This window comes from Herpailurus yagouaroundi, unplaced genomic scaffold (assembly GCF_014898765.1).
Source record: "Herpailurus yagouaroundi ecotype Mexico unplaced genomic scaffold, PumYag 185, whole genome shotgun sequence".
NCBI lineage: Eukaryota > Metazoa > Chordata > Mammalia > Carnivora > Felidae > Herpailurus > Herpailurus yagouaroundi.
Window position 1 is genome coordinate 21435477 of NW_024412416.1, and position 16449 is coordinate 21451925.

Genomic DNA, 16449 nt, shown 5'->3' on the forward strand with positions numbered 1-16449 from the left:
CCCCCCCACCCCCTGCCCCCCCCCCCCCCCCCCCCCCCCCCTCCACTCTCGAAAATAAACGTTAAAAAAAAAGTCTTTAAAAAAAATATGCATACACATATATGCATGATTTAATGTGTTTTTCTCCTTAGTCAGAAGTTTGAAAAGTCTTTTCATTTTAGTCAGGTAAAAGTTCCAGAAACCTGAAATACAAAGACTTCTTTGATCCAGTTGAAAGTGATGAAGATCTAGCAAGTGTTCATGATGATGAACTGGATCCAAAGGAAGAAGACAAAGAAATTGCTGAAGAAGAAGAAGAAGAAGAAGAAAGCATTTCTGAAACGTGAGTAGTTTGAGTCCCTTACATTGTAAGCTAGAACTGTCCAATTATATGTGTGTACTCATAGTTGTCAAATATGTTTATCCTAAAAAGCTATATTCTCTAACGTCAGATAGTCTCAGGGTAGCCAGAAGAAAGTCTCTGAATTTAAAGAGTCATTAGAGATCATCTAATGAAGATAAATGTCACCAGCAATCAGATCTTTATTTATTTGCTTTTTGTGCCAATAAAAATACCTTATTGTTATTTTTGTGAGATAAGTTTGTACTATAGATTGAGGAATATTTTCTATATATTGTACACTTTTTGTTCTATTTCACTGAAATAATACCTTCTGGTCCTTAATAACTGAATGACTTTGGAATTCTGAATATTTATTTGCATTAGGTATACAAAAGAATTTAAATTACTAGAAAATAAGTTTTGTTTTCCTAATGAAAAGTGGTGTATTATTGTTTTTCATAAGTGTTTTGGTATTTATAGGGATGAAGATGATGACTTTGAAGAAAGTGAAGACAGTAAGCAACATAAAGAAACCTCAAAAAGAGTGACCTTTGCTTTGCCAGATGATGAGGAAAATGAGGATACAAATATCTTAAATGTACAGAAGGATTCTGATGAAGTTAAATCCTCTTTTGAGAAAAGACAGGAAAAGGTAATGATTAAGAATTGAAGGAATTTCATATATACTTACCAGGACTATGGGACTCCCAGATAACTAATGTACACTGTTTTTCTTGGCTGAATGCTTAATTATCTTTTAAAAACAAAACAAAAATCTTGCTGCTATTCCCTACAGCACACCATATCCAGATCCCCTCGTGGAAGGTAGCTAATTTGTAAAAATCAGTGCTGCATTTCCCACCCTTTGACTTTCAGTTTGTGTTAAAAGCTGTTTTTTTTTCCCTTTGTCCCTGGTTTCTTTATACCTAGTGGCATGTTTTTTCTAATTAGCTGTCTTGTGAACCTCTCTTTTTAGCTCTTTCAGCTGCTCTTAAGGATACTGCTTCTTTCAGATGCTCTGTGGATGGCTCCACATACCTGAATTTTAATGCCATCTCAAATACATTTTCTAAAGTTGATAAAAATTATCTCCTTGTGAAATGATTTCAGGCAAATGAAGTGTCATTTGCAAATAATAGATAACAGCCTGGCTCCAGTTATTTGTGTCATTTAACCACCTTAAAATTATATCACTCAATTAGAAATGAGAATAGGCAAATAAATATACCAAGGATATCAAAAGAATTATTAGCAAAAGAGAATCTGAGTTAAATCTATGATTGTCAGATTGTCCCCAAAGAGATAGATTTAAAGGAGGGAGTGGGGGGCCGGTACCTCGTGGCTCAGTTGGTTGAGCGTCTGACTTTAGCTCAGATCGTGATCATGATCTCGCTGTTCATGGGTTCACACCCCACGTTGGGCTTGCTGCTGTCAGCTTGTCAGCGTAGAGCCTGCTTTGGATCCTCTGTCCCCCTCTCTCTGCCCCTCCCCCACTTACACTCTCCCAAAAATAAATATTTTTTTTTTAAAAAAGGAGGAGGTGGGGAAGCACTAGGAAACAAAATAAGAAATTTCATTGAATTAGTGTCTTTCCCTCCCTATATCCTCCCTAAGATAAAGACAAGCAGGTTTAGTTTTATTGGGGAATTATATCAAACTTTCAAGAAGTAGAAGTAATGTTGTTTAATCAATTTCCACGTACAAAAAGTAAAGCTTCCAGACTTTTTTTCTTGTGAAGCTATTAATAACGTGATACCCAAACCTGACATTAAAACACATACACACAGTTTCATTTATGAATAGTGATGTGAATATTCCAAATAGCATAATGAAAGACTGACAACACCACAGCCAAATGGGCCTCATTCTTGATTTAGGAATAAGAAATCTATTAACGTAATTCTTGGTTGTAACAGGATAAGGAGAAAACTGTATGGTTCTCTCCATATATGTCAAAAAGACATTTGATGTGGGCACCTGGCTGGCTCAGTTAAGCATCTGACTTGATTTCAGCTCAGGTCATGATCTCCAGGTTCGTGGGATTGAGCGCCATGTCCAGTTCTACACTGTCATTGGTCATTGTGGAGCCTGCTTGGGAGTCTCTCCCTCCCCCTCCCCTACATACATGTGCTCTTTCTCTGTCTCAAAAATACATAAACTTAAAAAAAGACATTTGATGAAATTTAGTATCCATCCTTAATTTTTTTTCACCTGCAGTGAAATACAAATGCATTTAACCAAAAGGTGCCATCATGCTCAGTGGTAAAATTCTAGAAGTAGCCCTTTAAAATGAAGAGTAAGACAAAATGTCCACTATTACCTTTACCACTGTTATTTAACATCCTTGTGGGAGTGTTAGTGCAACTACAGTAGAAAGAGATACAAGGTAAGGAAAACTGAAATGAGCACTAATATTTGCAAAGGATACTAGAAAAACCTAAGTAGATGAACTGAAAGCTATTAGAAAAACAAGGGAATTCAGTAAGGTAGCTTTCAGGCTGGCATTTTCTACACTGTAAAGTCATTATAGGGCTGCCTGGGTGGCTTAGTCGGTTGAGCATTTGGCTCAGGTAATGATCTCATGGTTTGTGAGATCGTTCCCTGTGTTGGGCTTTGCCCTGACAGCATGGAGCCTGCTTGGTATTCTCTCCCTCCCTCTCTCTGCCCCTCCCCCATTCGTGCTTGCACATGCTCTTCTTTCTCAAATAAACTTAAAAAAAAAAATAGGGGCGCCTGGGTGGCTCAGTCAGTTGAGTGTCTGACTTCAGCTCAGGTCATGATCTCGTGGTTCGTGAGTTCAAGCCCCTCATTGGTCTCTGTTCTGGCGGCTTAGAGCCTGGAGCCTGCTTCAGATTCTGTCTCCCTACCCTTCCCCTACTGTCTCTCTGTCTCTCTCTCTCAAATATAAAAAATAAAACAAAAAAAATTTTTTAAGAAATGAAAATTAAAAAAATAAAAAGTTATAGATGTCTTCTAAAAGTTAGAAATAATTTGGATTGGGGGTGTGAAGTCTAATGTCCAAATAAAAATTAATTTTGGAATGCTCTAATAGTTAAAATTGATAGTGGCTTGGGAATGGATAGATCATTTGACTAGAACAGAGCCCAGAAATCTGTCCAGAATCTTCTGGGGGAATTTAGTATGTTATAAACATGGCATTTCAAATCAGTGAGGGAAAGAAGTCATCTGCAGTGCCTCATCCCACCTCAGGTGTTAAGAATAGGAAGTTACTGTTGGCTTAATAATAAAATGGTGGCAAGAAAAAACAAAAATGTATTGAGAAATAATACATTTCTTGCTTTTGTGCTTTTTTTTTTTTTAATAACGTTTATTTATTTTTGAGACAGGGAGAGACAGAGCATGAATGGGGGAGGGTCAGAGAGAGAGGGAGACACAGAATCCGAAACAGGCTCTAGGCTCTAAGCTGTCAGCACAGAGCCTGACGCGGGGCTCGAACTCATGGACCATGAGATCATGACCTGAGCCGAAGTCGGATGCTTAACCGACTGAGCCACCCAGGCACCCCGCTTTTGTGCTTTTAAAGTAGTTGCTTTTATTCAGCTATAAGCTTATTTCCTAAATGTGTAATAACTTTTTGTTTCTTTCTTAGATGAATGAAAAAATTGCATCTTTAGAAAAAGAGCTGTTGGAAAAAAAACCTTGGCAGCTTCAAGGGGAAGTGACAGCTCAAAAGCGACCAGAGAACAGCCTTCTAGAAGAGACTCTGCACTTTGACCATGCAGTCCGCATGGGTACGTGAGCCCATGGGGCTCCTGCAGATGTTCGTTTGCATGTGTTTTCTATGACTTTATTTCATAGGAAGATTTGAAATGATATTTCTTTTCCCCCAACTTTTTATTTTAAAAAGTTGCAATCATACAGAAAAGTTGACAAAATAGTACGACAAACACATATATGCTATTCAGCTGGATTCACCAATCGTTAACATTTTGCCATATTTGTTTTCCTTCCCCTATGTATATATGTGATTATCTGTGTGTACTTTTTTCCCCTGAATCATCTAAAAGTAATTTACCAATATTATGACACTTCATGCCTAAGTACGTTTACATGTATCTTCTAAGAAATAGGACATTCTCTTATACAGTCACAGTACTGTTAATTTACCCAGGAATTACTGTTATGCTAATTCATGCCTAAATCCATAATCATTTCTGCTAGTGACCTGTATACAATGCCTGGTATCATTTTCTACTGACGAAATTGTGAACTCTAGCCAGGAACCCTGGTCATCTCATCAAACTCTTTCTTGTACCTGTGAAATCAAAATGAATTTCCATTTTATTCAGTTCTAGAGAGATTGGAAAAGAGGGTGAGTACCCAGGTGCATGGACTAAAAGTGTTAGCACTGATTACTGGATATACTCTACTTTTGTGGTTCTCAAACTAGAGGGAGCATGAGAGGGCTAGTTAAACACAGATAGGTGGCCCTGTCCCCCCACCTTCTGATTCAGGTGGTGTGGAGTAGAGCCTAAGAATTCACATTTCTAACAAGCTCCCAGATGTTGATGCTGCTGGTTCAAGGACTACCCTTTGAGAACCTCTGGTCTAGTGTATACCTACCTCGTGAGTACATGTTCTGTTTCCTTTAGCTCCTGTGATTACAGAGGAAACCACCCTTCAACTGGAAGATATCATTAAGCAGAGGATAAGAGATCAGGTCAGTAAGAATGAAATTTAACTGAACTTAAAATTCACTGGAATTTTTAGAAATAATATATGAGTATTTTGGGAGCAGGACCAACACTCTTCATTGTTTTCGTAGAAATTTTTTTTATATCAGTTCTTTATTTAAAGCTTAAATCTACTCTGAAGGCTACTACTGCTTAAGTATGCACTATCTTTCTTTTGTTGTGTGAGGCACTGCCTTTCACTAGAGCTCTGGAAAGCCTTGTGCTTGAGGAGAAGGGGGAGCCAGAGCCACTGCCAGTCTTTCCTGTGCCTTGCTCATCTGCCTGGTGGCGCCCGGTGAAACTGGTAGAGGATGACAGGCGTGGTGACTGATTCTGACTTGATAGGGTCATACTTGGGACCTTTCATCTGGCACACAGTATCTGGGCACAGTGTGACAAAGGGTTTATTTTTTTCAAATGTTAAAAACCTAGCAAGGTTTTTGTTTAAGAATTGATTTTATTTTGTAAACTTCGAATAAAATTGGGCATATGACACGTACAATAAGAGATGGCTTTAAAATGTGTATAGTGTTTGCTCAAAATACGAAGAGTTTGAAGGGTGGGTACTGTATGCAGAGTATCCTTAAATTTGAAATGAAATGAGAAACTCAAGTATTGACTTGTAAACAAACCTTGATGGGGAAATGTGGAATTAAAGGTGGTAACGAGGAGAAAGGTGCATTTAAAACAAGAACTAAAAAGAATACTTAAGTAATGCCCTCTTTATTTTTCATAATACCTATGTTTGGTGACTTGAATAGTCATTTTACAGGTTGAAAGTAATTACTTTTTGCTGCAATTTGCTTACCCTGGAATGGTAATAAATATTCCAGAGGAAGAGTCTTAAGTGAGCTTAGAAAGAAATGATAGATTTTGTTAATTTACGGTCCTTGTGCCTTTCATATTTCAGGCTTGGGATGATGTAGTACGTAAAGAAAAACCTAAGGAGGATGCATATGAATATAAAAAACGTTTAACGTTAGACCATGAGAAGAGCAAATTGAGTCTTGCTGAAATTTATGAACAGGAATACATCAAACTCAACCAGGTGAGGACTCCCAGAAGACAAAGGCATTGTTATTAAAGTAAGAGAAGCAGACAGCTGGCTCTTCTGGTTCTACTGTCATGGCCGAAAGTCAGGAAACAAATCTTATGCTCTTGGTTCACCTCATTGAAGTGTGAGACAGTGTGTTAGAAATAGAGAGGTTACGATATTGCCCCTGAATGTGAGGGGGTAGGGGAACTTGTTTTGCAGCTAGTCATTGTTCACCCGATTGTTCCAAAGGTAATTATTAACTTTCTAGAAATTATTATAGTAGTCCCACAATTTTAAAATCACTTCTCTTTCATTCTTTAGAAGTTACCAGTATAACATTATCTGTGAATTCATTCACGTGTTTAGGTCTGGTGGGTTATGTGGTTTTGGTTTTGTTTTCACTTAGATTCTTAAAAAAACTATCTGGTTAAGTAGGACACAGTAATTTCAAGTAATATATTACCAGTTAGTGATTGGATTATTTTTCCACATTCGATTTATTCAGAATGTGGTCAGTATGTACTTGGGGGTAAAATGGCATTTTTTATTTGCAAAAGCCATTTGATTAATTAATGCCACTTTCACAGCAATAGCAAACCATGACCTTGATGCTGCTGTTAAGTTGAAGATCTAGAAAGATTTGAGTTCAAATTCTTTCTGGCTGCTTTGCAACCCAAAGTGGTAGTTGAAGGAACATATTATTAAACATTGCCCGGCTACTTTCAGAGGATTCAGTAAATACAAAAAGTATTTTGTAACCATGAGAGTTAAAAATTAAATATGTAATGGGACAGCTGTACCAGCTCTGTAAATACCAGTTTTATTGAGGTCTCAGAAGTCAGTAGTCAATCATAAGTTTTTGAGTATGGATTTAATTTAGGCTAATTCTAGACCCATTCAATTAAGAGTCTGGGGATGATGATAAGTATTTCCTGAAGTTTGGTATCTGTCCTAGAGGTAATAGGCAAGGTGATAATAAATAGTACATGAATGAACTTCTAGTTGTATATAGATGATTTCACAGCTAGCCCCACGTCGGGCTCTGTGCTGACCGCTCAGAGCCTGGAGCCTGCTTCAGATTCTGTGTCTCCCCCTCTCTCTGCCCCTCCCATGCTTGTGCTGTCTCTTTCTGGGTCTCAATAATGAATAAATGTTTAAAAAAAAATTTTTTTTAAGATGATTTCACAGCCATTATTATCTGGGATAAGGCAAATGACACGTGGAGGATAAAAAATGAGTTAAGTTAAACTAAAGCAGTGACAAATGCCTGGATGTGGCTGGAAAGTGGGCTCTGGTGACAGAATTAGAAACAGACCTGGATGCATCTCTGGTATCAAGGTGGTGCAGGCAAAGAGCCAGTGGCTTCCCTGTTCTGGTGTGTGTGGTTTTGTTTTGTTCTGTTATGCCTTGATAAAAAAATAAAGAGTCTTAGCCTTTTAGAGTGAGCGTTATAGGCAGAAGGAAAAGGGGATTGTGAGCATTTGGGCTGTTTCCACCTTTTGGCTGTTGGGAATAGTGCTGCTCTGAACATATGGCTACATGTATTTGTTTGAGAACGTCTTTTTTTTTTTTAATTCCTTTTTTTTAAATGTTTATTTATTTTTGAGAGAGAGAGAGTCAGAGTGCAAGCAGAGGAGGAGCAGAAAGAGAGAGGGAGACACAGAATCTAAAGCAGGCTCCAGGATCCCAGCTGTCAGCACAGAGCCCGACATGGGGCTTGAACTCACAAACCATGAGATCATGACCTGAGCTGAAGTCAGACGCTTAATGGACTGAGCCACCCAGGCGCCCCTGAGAACCTCTTTTTTAATTCTCTGGGGTATTTACTTAAGTGGGGAGTTGCTAGGTCATACGGTAATTCTCTGTTTAACTTGAGGAACTGCCTGTTTCATTTCCATTGTGATGGCACCATTTTACATTGTCACCAGCCACACACAAGGGTTCCAGTTCCTTGACATCCTCACCACCACTTGTTATCCGCTCCTCCCTTTTCCTAATGATAGCCATCCTAGTGGGAATGGCTTAGTTCTTGACAAATAAATACCAAGGGAATTAAATTGTAAGTTCTGAATCTTAGAGGTAGTGATTGCTGCAGCTCCTGAAGTGCAGAGCACATTCTTTTTTGGCTAGTGCTGGCACTGTCATGGTATTGAGAACTTGAATTCTGCCTTGTAATGTTTTTTTTGGAGCCTTGATGATGAGAAATGGGGAGCACCCTTATTGACCTTCAGGGTTTTGCCCTGTGATGTGTATTAGCCTGCTTAATCTGATGTTGTTGAATTCATTTCCTAAGCAAAAAACAGCAGAAGAAGAAAATCCAGAGCACAAAGAAATTCAGAAGATGATGGATTCCCTCTTCTTAAAATTGGATGCCCTCTCGAACTTTCACTTCATCCCTAAACCGGTAAGTGTGTTAACATTTCAGTGTGCAGTCAGAACAGATGTGCCTTTAATTCCTCTTTGAGCTTTTGTGAGGCTAGCACTTTATTTGGTTTTGGATACAAACCTATAGGCATTCCCTGTAAATTACAGGCAGGGCCTGTCTTGAGGAAGGCTTACATCTAGTCCTGGACAGTTCTGGCTTCCTCTGCTGATCCAGCCTCATCACCAGATGGGCCTTTGCCAGACCTAAAATCTTAGCCACAGGATCTCTTCATTACTCACTCTTTCTTGTTGTTCAGTCTTGGGTTGTATTTTCATCCTGTGGTGTGTCTGGAGACCTGTGATGTCTGTACCTGCTGAATATTTTCTGAATACCTGCTATGTACCATATTAGGTTCTTTATGTATGTGAACCCATTTTCCCCAATTTTATTAAGATAAAATAGACATAGTGGTACCTGGGTGGCTCAGTCGGTTGAACGTCCAACTCTTGATCTCAGCCCAGGTCATAATTTCATGGTTCGTGAGCCCCCATGTCGGGCTCTGCAGTGACATCAAGAAGCCTGCTTGGGATTCTATCTCCCCCTCTCTCTGCCCCTACCCTGCTTGCACTGTCACTCTCAAAAAAAAAAAAAAAAAAAGATGAACTTAAAAGATAAAGTAACAGTGTATACATTTAAGATGTACAACAGTGGTTTGATGTAGAGGTTCCCCCATCATCAGAAAGTAGAATGTTCCTATGAAACGTTTCGTAAGCCTAAATGGATAAACCAAAGAAGCAATTACCATTAACTAAATGGAAAAGTTTTTGAGCTTTTCAGAACCCAAAAAAGAACCTCTCCTAGGCTTTTCTGTTACTTCAGAACCAGTCTTGTAACGGATGCACAAACACGTGGAGATGCACACAAATGCTCACAGGCACAGTTTAAAGCTCTGGTGGCCTGATGCTGAGATGCCGAGTGTGGTTCCTGCAGAAGGAGCTGGGCAGGGGAACTCACTGCAAAACAGATGCTGAACACTACTTTTGCTTTCACGAAAGTAAAAATTCTTTTCAGATTTCTTTCAGTTAGCAAAAACAGGTACTAACCTAGGTCTTTTGTAAAAGCAAAGTGGCCTAACATGAACTTTGGAAGGGCACAGGATACCCGCATGTGTGTATTGTGAAATGATTGCCATGGTAAGTTTAGTTATCCGTCACCCAGTGTAATGGCAGTTTTATTTCTTACGATGAGAGCTTTTATAATGTACTTTCTTAGCAACTTTCAAATATACAATACTGTTAACTCTGTCTAGAACTTCTCTTATAACTGGAAGTTTGTGCCTTTTGACTACCTACACCCATTTCCCCCACCACCTGGTGGCCACTAATCTGTTCTCTATCAGTTGGGGGATTTTTTTTAGAGAAATCTAAGTGAGATTGTTACCCAAAGTTAAATGGGAAAGGAAAGAAGAAGCCTCAGTTCTCTTGGCTGCCATGGTAAATAATTACAGTGAAACAAAAGTAAAGCATAGAAAAATTGTATTCAAGTATACTCCACAGGAGGAGCCTGCCAGTCAAGAGAGACACAGGGCCCAGAAACTCGTGAGTGTGGACTTTGATCTTTTTTTTCTTTTGGGTGGGCCCTAGGGTCACAACATTTGAATGACAGACCGGGATTATATAATAATTACCCAAATTCTCATGTCTTTTCCCAAGATGTATTTGAAATGCCTGCAAGGGTAGGAAGCCACAACATTATTTCTATTCTGGAGACATAGGTCAAATAAGGACAAGGGGCTGCTCTGTGCACAAGTGCCACATGCACAACACACTTAACTCTTCCTCTGCCAGGACGTTGTAACCACAGACCCACTGCTAGAGGGGTGGGTTGTGGTGGTCCCTGGGTGGTCTCCAGTAGAGCTCTCCATCTGGATGTCGAAGGTCCATCCTCCTGCAGTGAACATGGGGGTGCAGATACTTCTTGGAGCCAGACAGGGGCACCAGCTTGGCTCTACAAATGGTCAAGGCCGCTGGCTGGGATCTCTACTTGGACACTGCTGCAAGCAGGAACCTGGTCTGCCAAGATCCAAGCACTAATTGCTATAAGCCCTGCCCTTGTTCTGCATCCTAGTCTGATTCCCCAGTGGTCAGTCCCCACAGACTTTGGTGATCCCTATGACACCGACATGATTGGGCCTGTCTAGAAGTGTCCTACGATGCTGGGGAGTTACAGGTCTACTTAGGCTCTCTTCCCACTGGAGAAACCCTAGGTCCAGGTGGTCTCTCACAATGGGGTGCTGTGCCGGCTGGGGGGAGGGATATGGTCAGAGTGTAGCCTGTCCTACCTTTCTAATGCAGTCCTTCTCAGTCTCTGTGGTCCAGGGGGTTGCTTCAGCCTCACCCTTGGGTTCTGGGATTTTCACAATACTATCTCATCCATCCATGGATAGTTGCTAGTTGGTCTTGTGAGGACAACTAAGGTTGGGATCAACTTGTGTTGCCATCTTGATGATGTCAGTGTCCCTGCACATTAACTCAATCCACAAAACATTAAGGTAGATGCTATTCTTTCTGTTTTGCAGATCAGGAAACCAAGGCTTAAGAGGTTGGGGTGGGGGGGGGTGGTGCCTGGGGGCTCAGTCGGTTAAGCATCTGATTTCACTTCAGGTCATGATATTATGATTAGTGGGTTCAAGCCCTGTATCCAGCTCTGTGCCAACAGCTCAGAGCCTGGAGCCAGCTTTGGATTCTGTGTCTCCCTCTCTCTGCTCCTCGCCCATTCTCTCTCTCTCTGTTTCAAAAGTAAACAAACATTTAAAAAAAAAAAAAAAAAAGGTTGGAAGGGTTGGATCTGACTCTGGGTCCATGCTGTCCCCATTGCCTCATGCCCCCCTGTGCCAGGCCCAGACATCCAGCGACCTCTGTCTGTCTGATTCTCACCACACTTGACTCAGTGCCTCTTTACTCTTTGGAGCTGCCTCTCCCACTCACTACACCCTGTGAACCCATAAAATGTTCTATGCCTTCCTTTTAGTACTTGCCAACCTATTGCCCCTTTGTGTTGCCTAGAAATGAGATGTCATGAATCTCAGAGACTAGTCTAGAAGTCAGAAACCTGAGTCTGAATCTGCCCCTGACTGGCTTTGTGAATTAGACAAATTGCTTCACCTTTCCTCTGTATAGAAGAGGTAATCGCTAAAATCCTTCGGATTCTTTGATGGTTAGGAGATTTTTCCTGTGTGAGTATCTTGTCTTCTAAGACAGTCTGCTTTTATCACCTGGCTTTTTGTTTTTGGGTTAATCAAGGTATAATTTGTATGACAGTAAGTTTGTGGTGGCAGGAGCCATTTTTAGATACCAAAGTGCCAAGTATAGCTGTGGAATAAATGAAGAGAGGAATTTTCATCCCCTCTTGGCCAGCAAGTCTTACTGTGAAAAAGTTACTAATATGAAGAACATGATCCCTTCCTGTGCCTTACAAGACCCTACGTGATCTGGCTCCCTCTCACCCCTCCAGTCTCCATAGCTTGCTATTCCCCAGCCACACTGGTCTTCCAGTGCCTTCAGTGAGCAGAGTGCCTCCTTCCTCACATCTTCCTGCTGGACTTTCCTCCGCCTGTTAGGCTGCGCTTCTTTCTTTCCATGGTTGGCTCCTTCCTGTCTCTGGGGTCTCAGGCTGAGTGCCATCTCCTTCCCGCATTCGTCACTGCTCTGCGCATTTCCCTCATAGCACCATCACCGTCGTTGCTTGATGGCTAATTGTTCTCTACTCGTTTCCAAGCCAGCACAAATGTGTTTTGTTCACTGCTGTTTCCCTGCTGTGTTCATCACACTAACACAGAGCCTGATATGGGGAATTAGACATTCCGTGGAATCTTGGGAATTGAAGAAGGAGAGAATGTATTTGGGGCTACGTGCCCCAATATAGAAGCCTTTCTTTTTTCCTCTTCAGAAATGTAGAATTTTTGGTACAGGTTCCTTTTAATAAGAACTTTTTTTCATACTCAGTTTGGTATTTCACAATCTCCATAAACCCTATTGACCAGTCATCATTTTTTTTTCTTTTCTGGGCTGTCTCCGTTTTCTCTGTTTCTCTTTAAATTACAGAATGGAACACAACGTTACTAATAAGTAAGTGAACAGTCAGTAGTCCAGTGGAAGAAATTTTTTCTTTAACACTCTGACATTGTGTGAAATGTCCTTTTTATTCTTTCTGAAATTTCCCGGGACACACATCTGTCCAGTTAACTGGGGTAGGGACAGGACTGTGGTAAGAAAAAGGAGTGTGCAAAGGGATCAGTGACACACTCTGCAGTAGAGCCCCCTTTCTCCTGAGTCTCAGTGCCATGTTCTCTCCAGGGCACCTGCTGTGCCCCACACTTCATCTCTTACTCTCTTCTAGCCAACAGAGTCCCTGTGCCCTGGTGCCCCTCAGAGATGTGCAAGAATTAGATATAAAGAGCATTAGTGTAAGCATTAGGTAAATAATCAGTAGTGTTCTGATCAGTATGAAACCTGTTGTAATTTCTGAATTTCCTGGGAAGTTCTTTCAAAAAAAAAAAAAAAGGCACCTGGGTTCCTCAGTTGGTTAAACTCAGGTCATGATCTCACGGTTTGTGGATCCAAGCCCTGCGTCGGGCTCTGTGCTGACAGCTCAGAGCCTGAAGCCTGCTTCGGATTCTGTGTCTCCCTCTCTCTGCCCCTCCCTTGCTAGTGTGCGCGTGTGCTCACTCTCTCTTGCTCTCTCTCTGAAAAATAAACATTAAAAAAAAAAGACTAGTGAACATTGCATTCATTTCTCCTTTTTATAATTAATAGGTTTGATTTATTTTGATACTGTTTTAGTTTTCCAGAGGAGTTCTGTATCATTTCATATTTCTGTTTATAAAGTTATGTTTTCAGTAGCTGGAAGATGACAAAATTTGTTTATCAGGTAGTCTATTTTGACTCATTCCTATAAGCATTTTTCCTTGCATCTTTTTGTATATATTTCTTATTGCTGGCCTTTTTTCCATAACTGAAGACAAGGTAATATTCACAAATATCAATAGATTTATTTAACACTAGATAGGAATGTTTGAAAATGTCCACATCTGTTACTGATGGGAATAATTTAGTAAAATTCGGTGAAAGAACTGGTGTTGAATATGGCAGAAATGTTCCACAAAAGTGTAGAAATAAGGGTTCTTGGTGTAGTAATGAGAAAGAATAGTTCCTAAAATATGCAGATTATTAATTCCTCAGGTAGCCCATGTTGCCCACTGACACTGCCATCATTCCAGTTATCTTAAGATTTTTGCTGTCAACACATCTCATATTTTAAATAATCTCCATAGGGTATTTTGTATAGTATGCTTTAATAGGTTCACGATACAAATATTTTGTGTTAGGACCATTTCTGACTTCCTATTAAATGTGCTGTCTCTTTTCTAGCCTGTTCCAGAGATTAAGGTTGTGTCAAATCTGCCGGCCATAACCATGGAGGAGGTAGCCCCAGTGAGCGTTAGTGACGCAGCTCTCCTGGCCCCAGAGGAAGTCAAGGTAAAAAGCCAGTGTGGAAACATTAAGGTTTTTTTTATAAGTTGGTATATAGCTAGATCTCTACTCAATGTCATTTTCCTGGAGTTTTGTTTTAAGTATAATCAAATAAGAGTGTTCAGTTTTCTGTAATCAGATATTATGAGGTACAGATAGAATTATTAGAAAAGCTGTTTGTAAATATCCCATATCTATATCTTGTTATAATCCAATTTGAATGCTATCAGTGATACTAGGTTTAAAATAAATTGTTTATGTTGCTCATATACTAGTAGTCCTTTAATATCAGCATTTCCCCCATTATTTTGTCCATTTAATGCTTATCAATAATAGAATCAGTTTCTAGAAAAGAACATTTGAGTTATTAGAAGACGTGGGACATACCAAGTGTAGGCAGTCCCTGCCTCATGAACACTGAAGCTCATGCAGTAAAAAGAAATGATGGTTTCTAACAGGTCTCATCTTCCCAGCTGGCCTGGCACATGGCTCTTTGTCCCTCCTCACTTTGCTGCACCCACACCCATCCCTTTTAGCACCTTTGCCACCTCTACAGTTGACAGCCCTGGCAGGATAGTCTGGCAGCTGGGGAGAAAGGAGAGGAAATCCATCGTCAGTATATAGATACGTCCCTTCCATTTTGGGGAACCCCTCCTGCCGCCAGTGGCTGTCATCAGCAGCTTGGCGCTGAGGTTGTCCCTGGAGTCTTAAGTGCTGTAAGGGGGCTTGCTTCTGGGACTGTCAGCTTGCTAACCTAGCTCTCCAGGCTGCCTTTGTGATGTGCTGATGTAGCCAAAATGTCACTGTGAGAGTCTGCTTCATCAAAGAATGAGTTCCAGGCCTAAAGAACTGAGCTACCAAAGCTCTTTGGGGTGCAGATAGGTACTGCGTACTCACTCTTGGCTGTAGATACACAGCCTATTGGCCACGTTCTGTGGACTTGCTTCCCTTCTAATTTCCTGAGTTGTGTTAAGTTAGATCAACTGGTGATTATTTTAATAGGAAAAAAATAAAGCTGGAGATGTAAAAACAGCTGCTGAGAAAACAGCTACAGACAAGAAACGAGAACGGAGGAAAAAGAAGTATCAGAAGCGTATGAAACTAAAGGAGAAGGAAAAGCGGAGAAAACTGCTTGAAAAGAACAACCCAGATCAAGCCGGGAAATACACGAAGGCAGCAGCTTCAGAGAAATTAAAACAGCTGACCAAAGCAGGCAAAGCTTCGCTATTAAAGGTAAGGATGCAGGAAGGAAAACTGCAGAACGGGGCCTGTGTGGGGAAACTGGTGGCAAGTGGTAGGTGACATCGATCCACGGAGGGTCAGACCCAGCTGACGCTACCCACCTGCCTAGTGAGAGGCCGTGGGTGCCTGGCTGGAATAACAGCCCAAAGCACATGGCCCTCCCAGACGTGGGGCCTGGCAGGAGTTTTTCTTCCTACTCACTCCTCCTTTAAGTCACAAGAATATCACAGCAGCATAAAATGTATATAAAACCTCTGTGCAAACTGATGTGAGTTTTCATAATTCCTTGTCCATTTATGGATATTTATATTTCCATATACATTGTTGTAATTATTTGGCGCTTTTTTTTTTAACTTACAAGCGCATTTTATAGTGAGTGTGTTACTGTCTTTAATTGCAGGATGAAGGTAAAGACAAAGCCTTGAAGTCATCTCAAGCATTCTTTTCTAAATTACAAGATCAAGTAAAAATGCAAATCAGTGATGCAAAGAAAACAGAAAAGAAAAAGAAGAAAAAGAAGGATATTTCTGTTCATAAATTAAAGCTGTAATATATTTTGAATATAATGTAAATATTAATGTGTAAGCTTATATTCTGTCATTGTTCTGTTTTATAATAAAATTTGAGAACTTTTCTTTTCATGAATGGCAGATATTTGAGAATTCTGCAGTTTGAAAAGACAAACTCCCAGCTGTCATTGGAAAACCCTGAATTGCTTCTTCTGGGCGTGAAGCTGGATGTAGCTGCCAAGCCCCTTTGCACACTGTGTCCTTGCTGTGGCCCAGGTGACGGCCAGAAAGGGCCCACCAGCTGGTGAGCAGGAGCTGGTCTGCAGGCTGACAAGGGCACAGGAGCCAGCCACCCCTGTCACAGGCAGCTGTCTACAGCAGGGGTCCTCACTCTTTGGGGTCCTGACTTTCTTCTCCCACTGCTTGGTCATCCTTCTACAACACAGTGACATTGCCATGCTCGTGTCTTAACATCTTTCCCTTTGGGAGGTGATCTCACGTCACACGGACAAAGACTTCATGTAGCCTATAGAGTAGTGTCCACAGTCAGATGCAGAGAGGGCAGATGCAACCTAGATGTGATAGACGGTGAACACACAAGGAAGGTAGACTGGCAGGTGTGGTGAATCTTCCGTGACCACCAGGCGCTCACCTCCCCATCCAGGGAAAACTGCCTTTTGTCCGACAGGACCTCATATTATGCTTTGATGGAAATGCTGTAAGCTTTACCTCTGATGGCAAAAATGAGAG

General features: G+C 40.8%; 1 protein-coding gene across 2 annotated transcripts in view; it reads left to right on the forward strand.

The window, feature by feature from the left end:
- MPHOSPH10 (M-phase phosphoprotein 10) overlaps nt 1-15835 on the forward strand; it is a 19192-nt gene extending 3357 nt beyond the window's left edge. The window contains exons 3-11 of one of the 2 annotated variants that reach the window (XM_040493837.1): nt 162-322; nt 803-974; nt 3933-4074; nt 4936-5003; nt 5927-6064; nt 8346-8456; nt 13847-13954; nt 14951-15181; nt 15591-15835. In XM_040493837.1, the coding sequence (XP_040349771.1) occupies nt 162-322; nt 803-974; nt 3933-4074; nt 4936-5003; nt 5927-6064; nt 8346-8456; nt 13847-13954; nt 14951-15181; nt 15591-15740 (1281 nt within the window). In that variant the 3' untranslated portion in view covers nt 15741-15835. Of the gene's footprint in view, nt 1-161; nt 323-802; nt 975-3932; nt 4075-4935; nt 5004-5926; nt 6065-8345; nt 8457-13846; nt 13956-14950; nt 15182-15590 lie in introns of those variants that run through there. The other variant, XM_040493838.1, reaches the window with a different exon arrangement.
- Nucleotides 15836-16449: the final 614 nt, after the last annotated feature.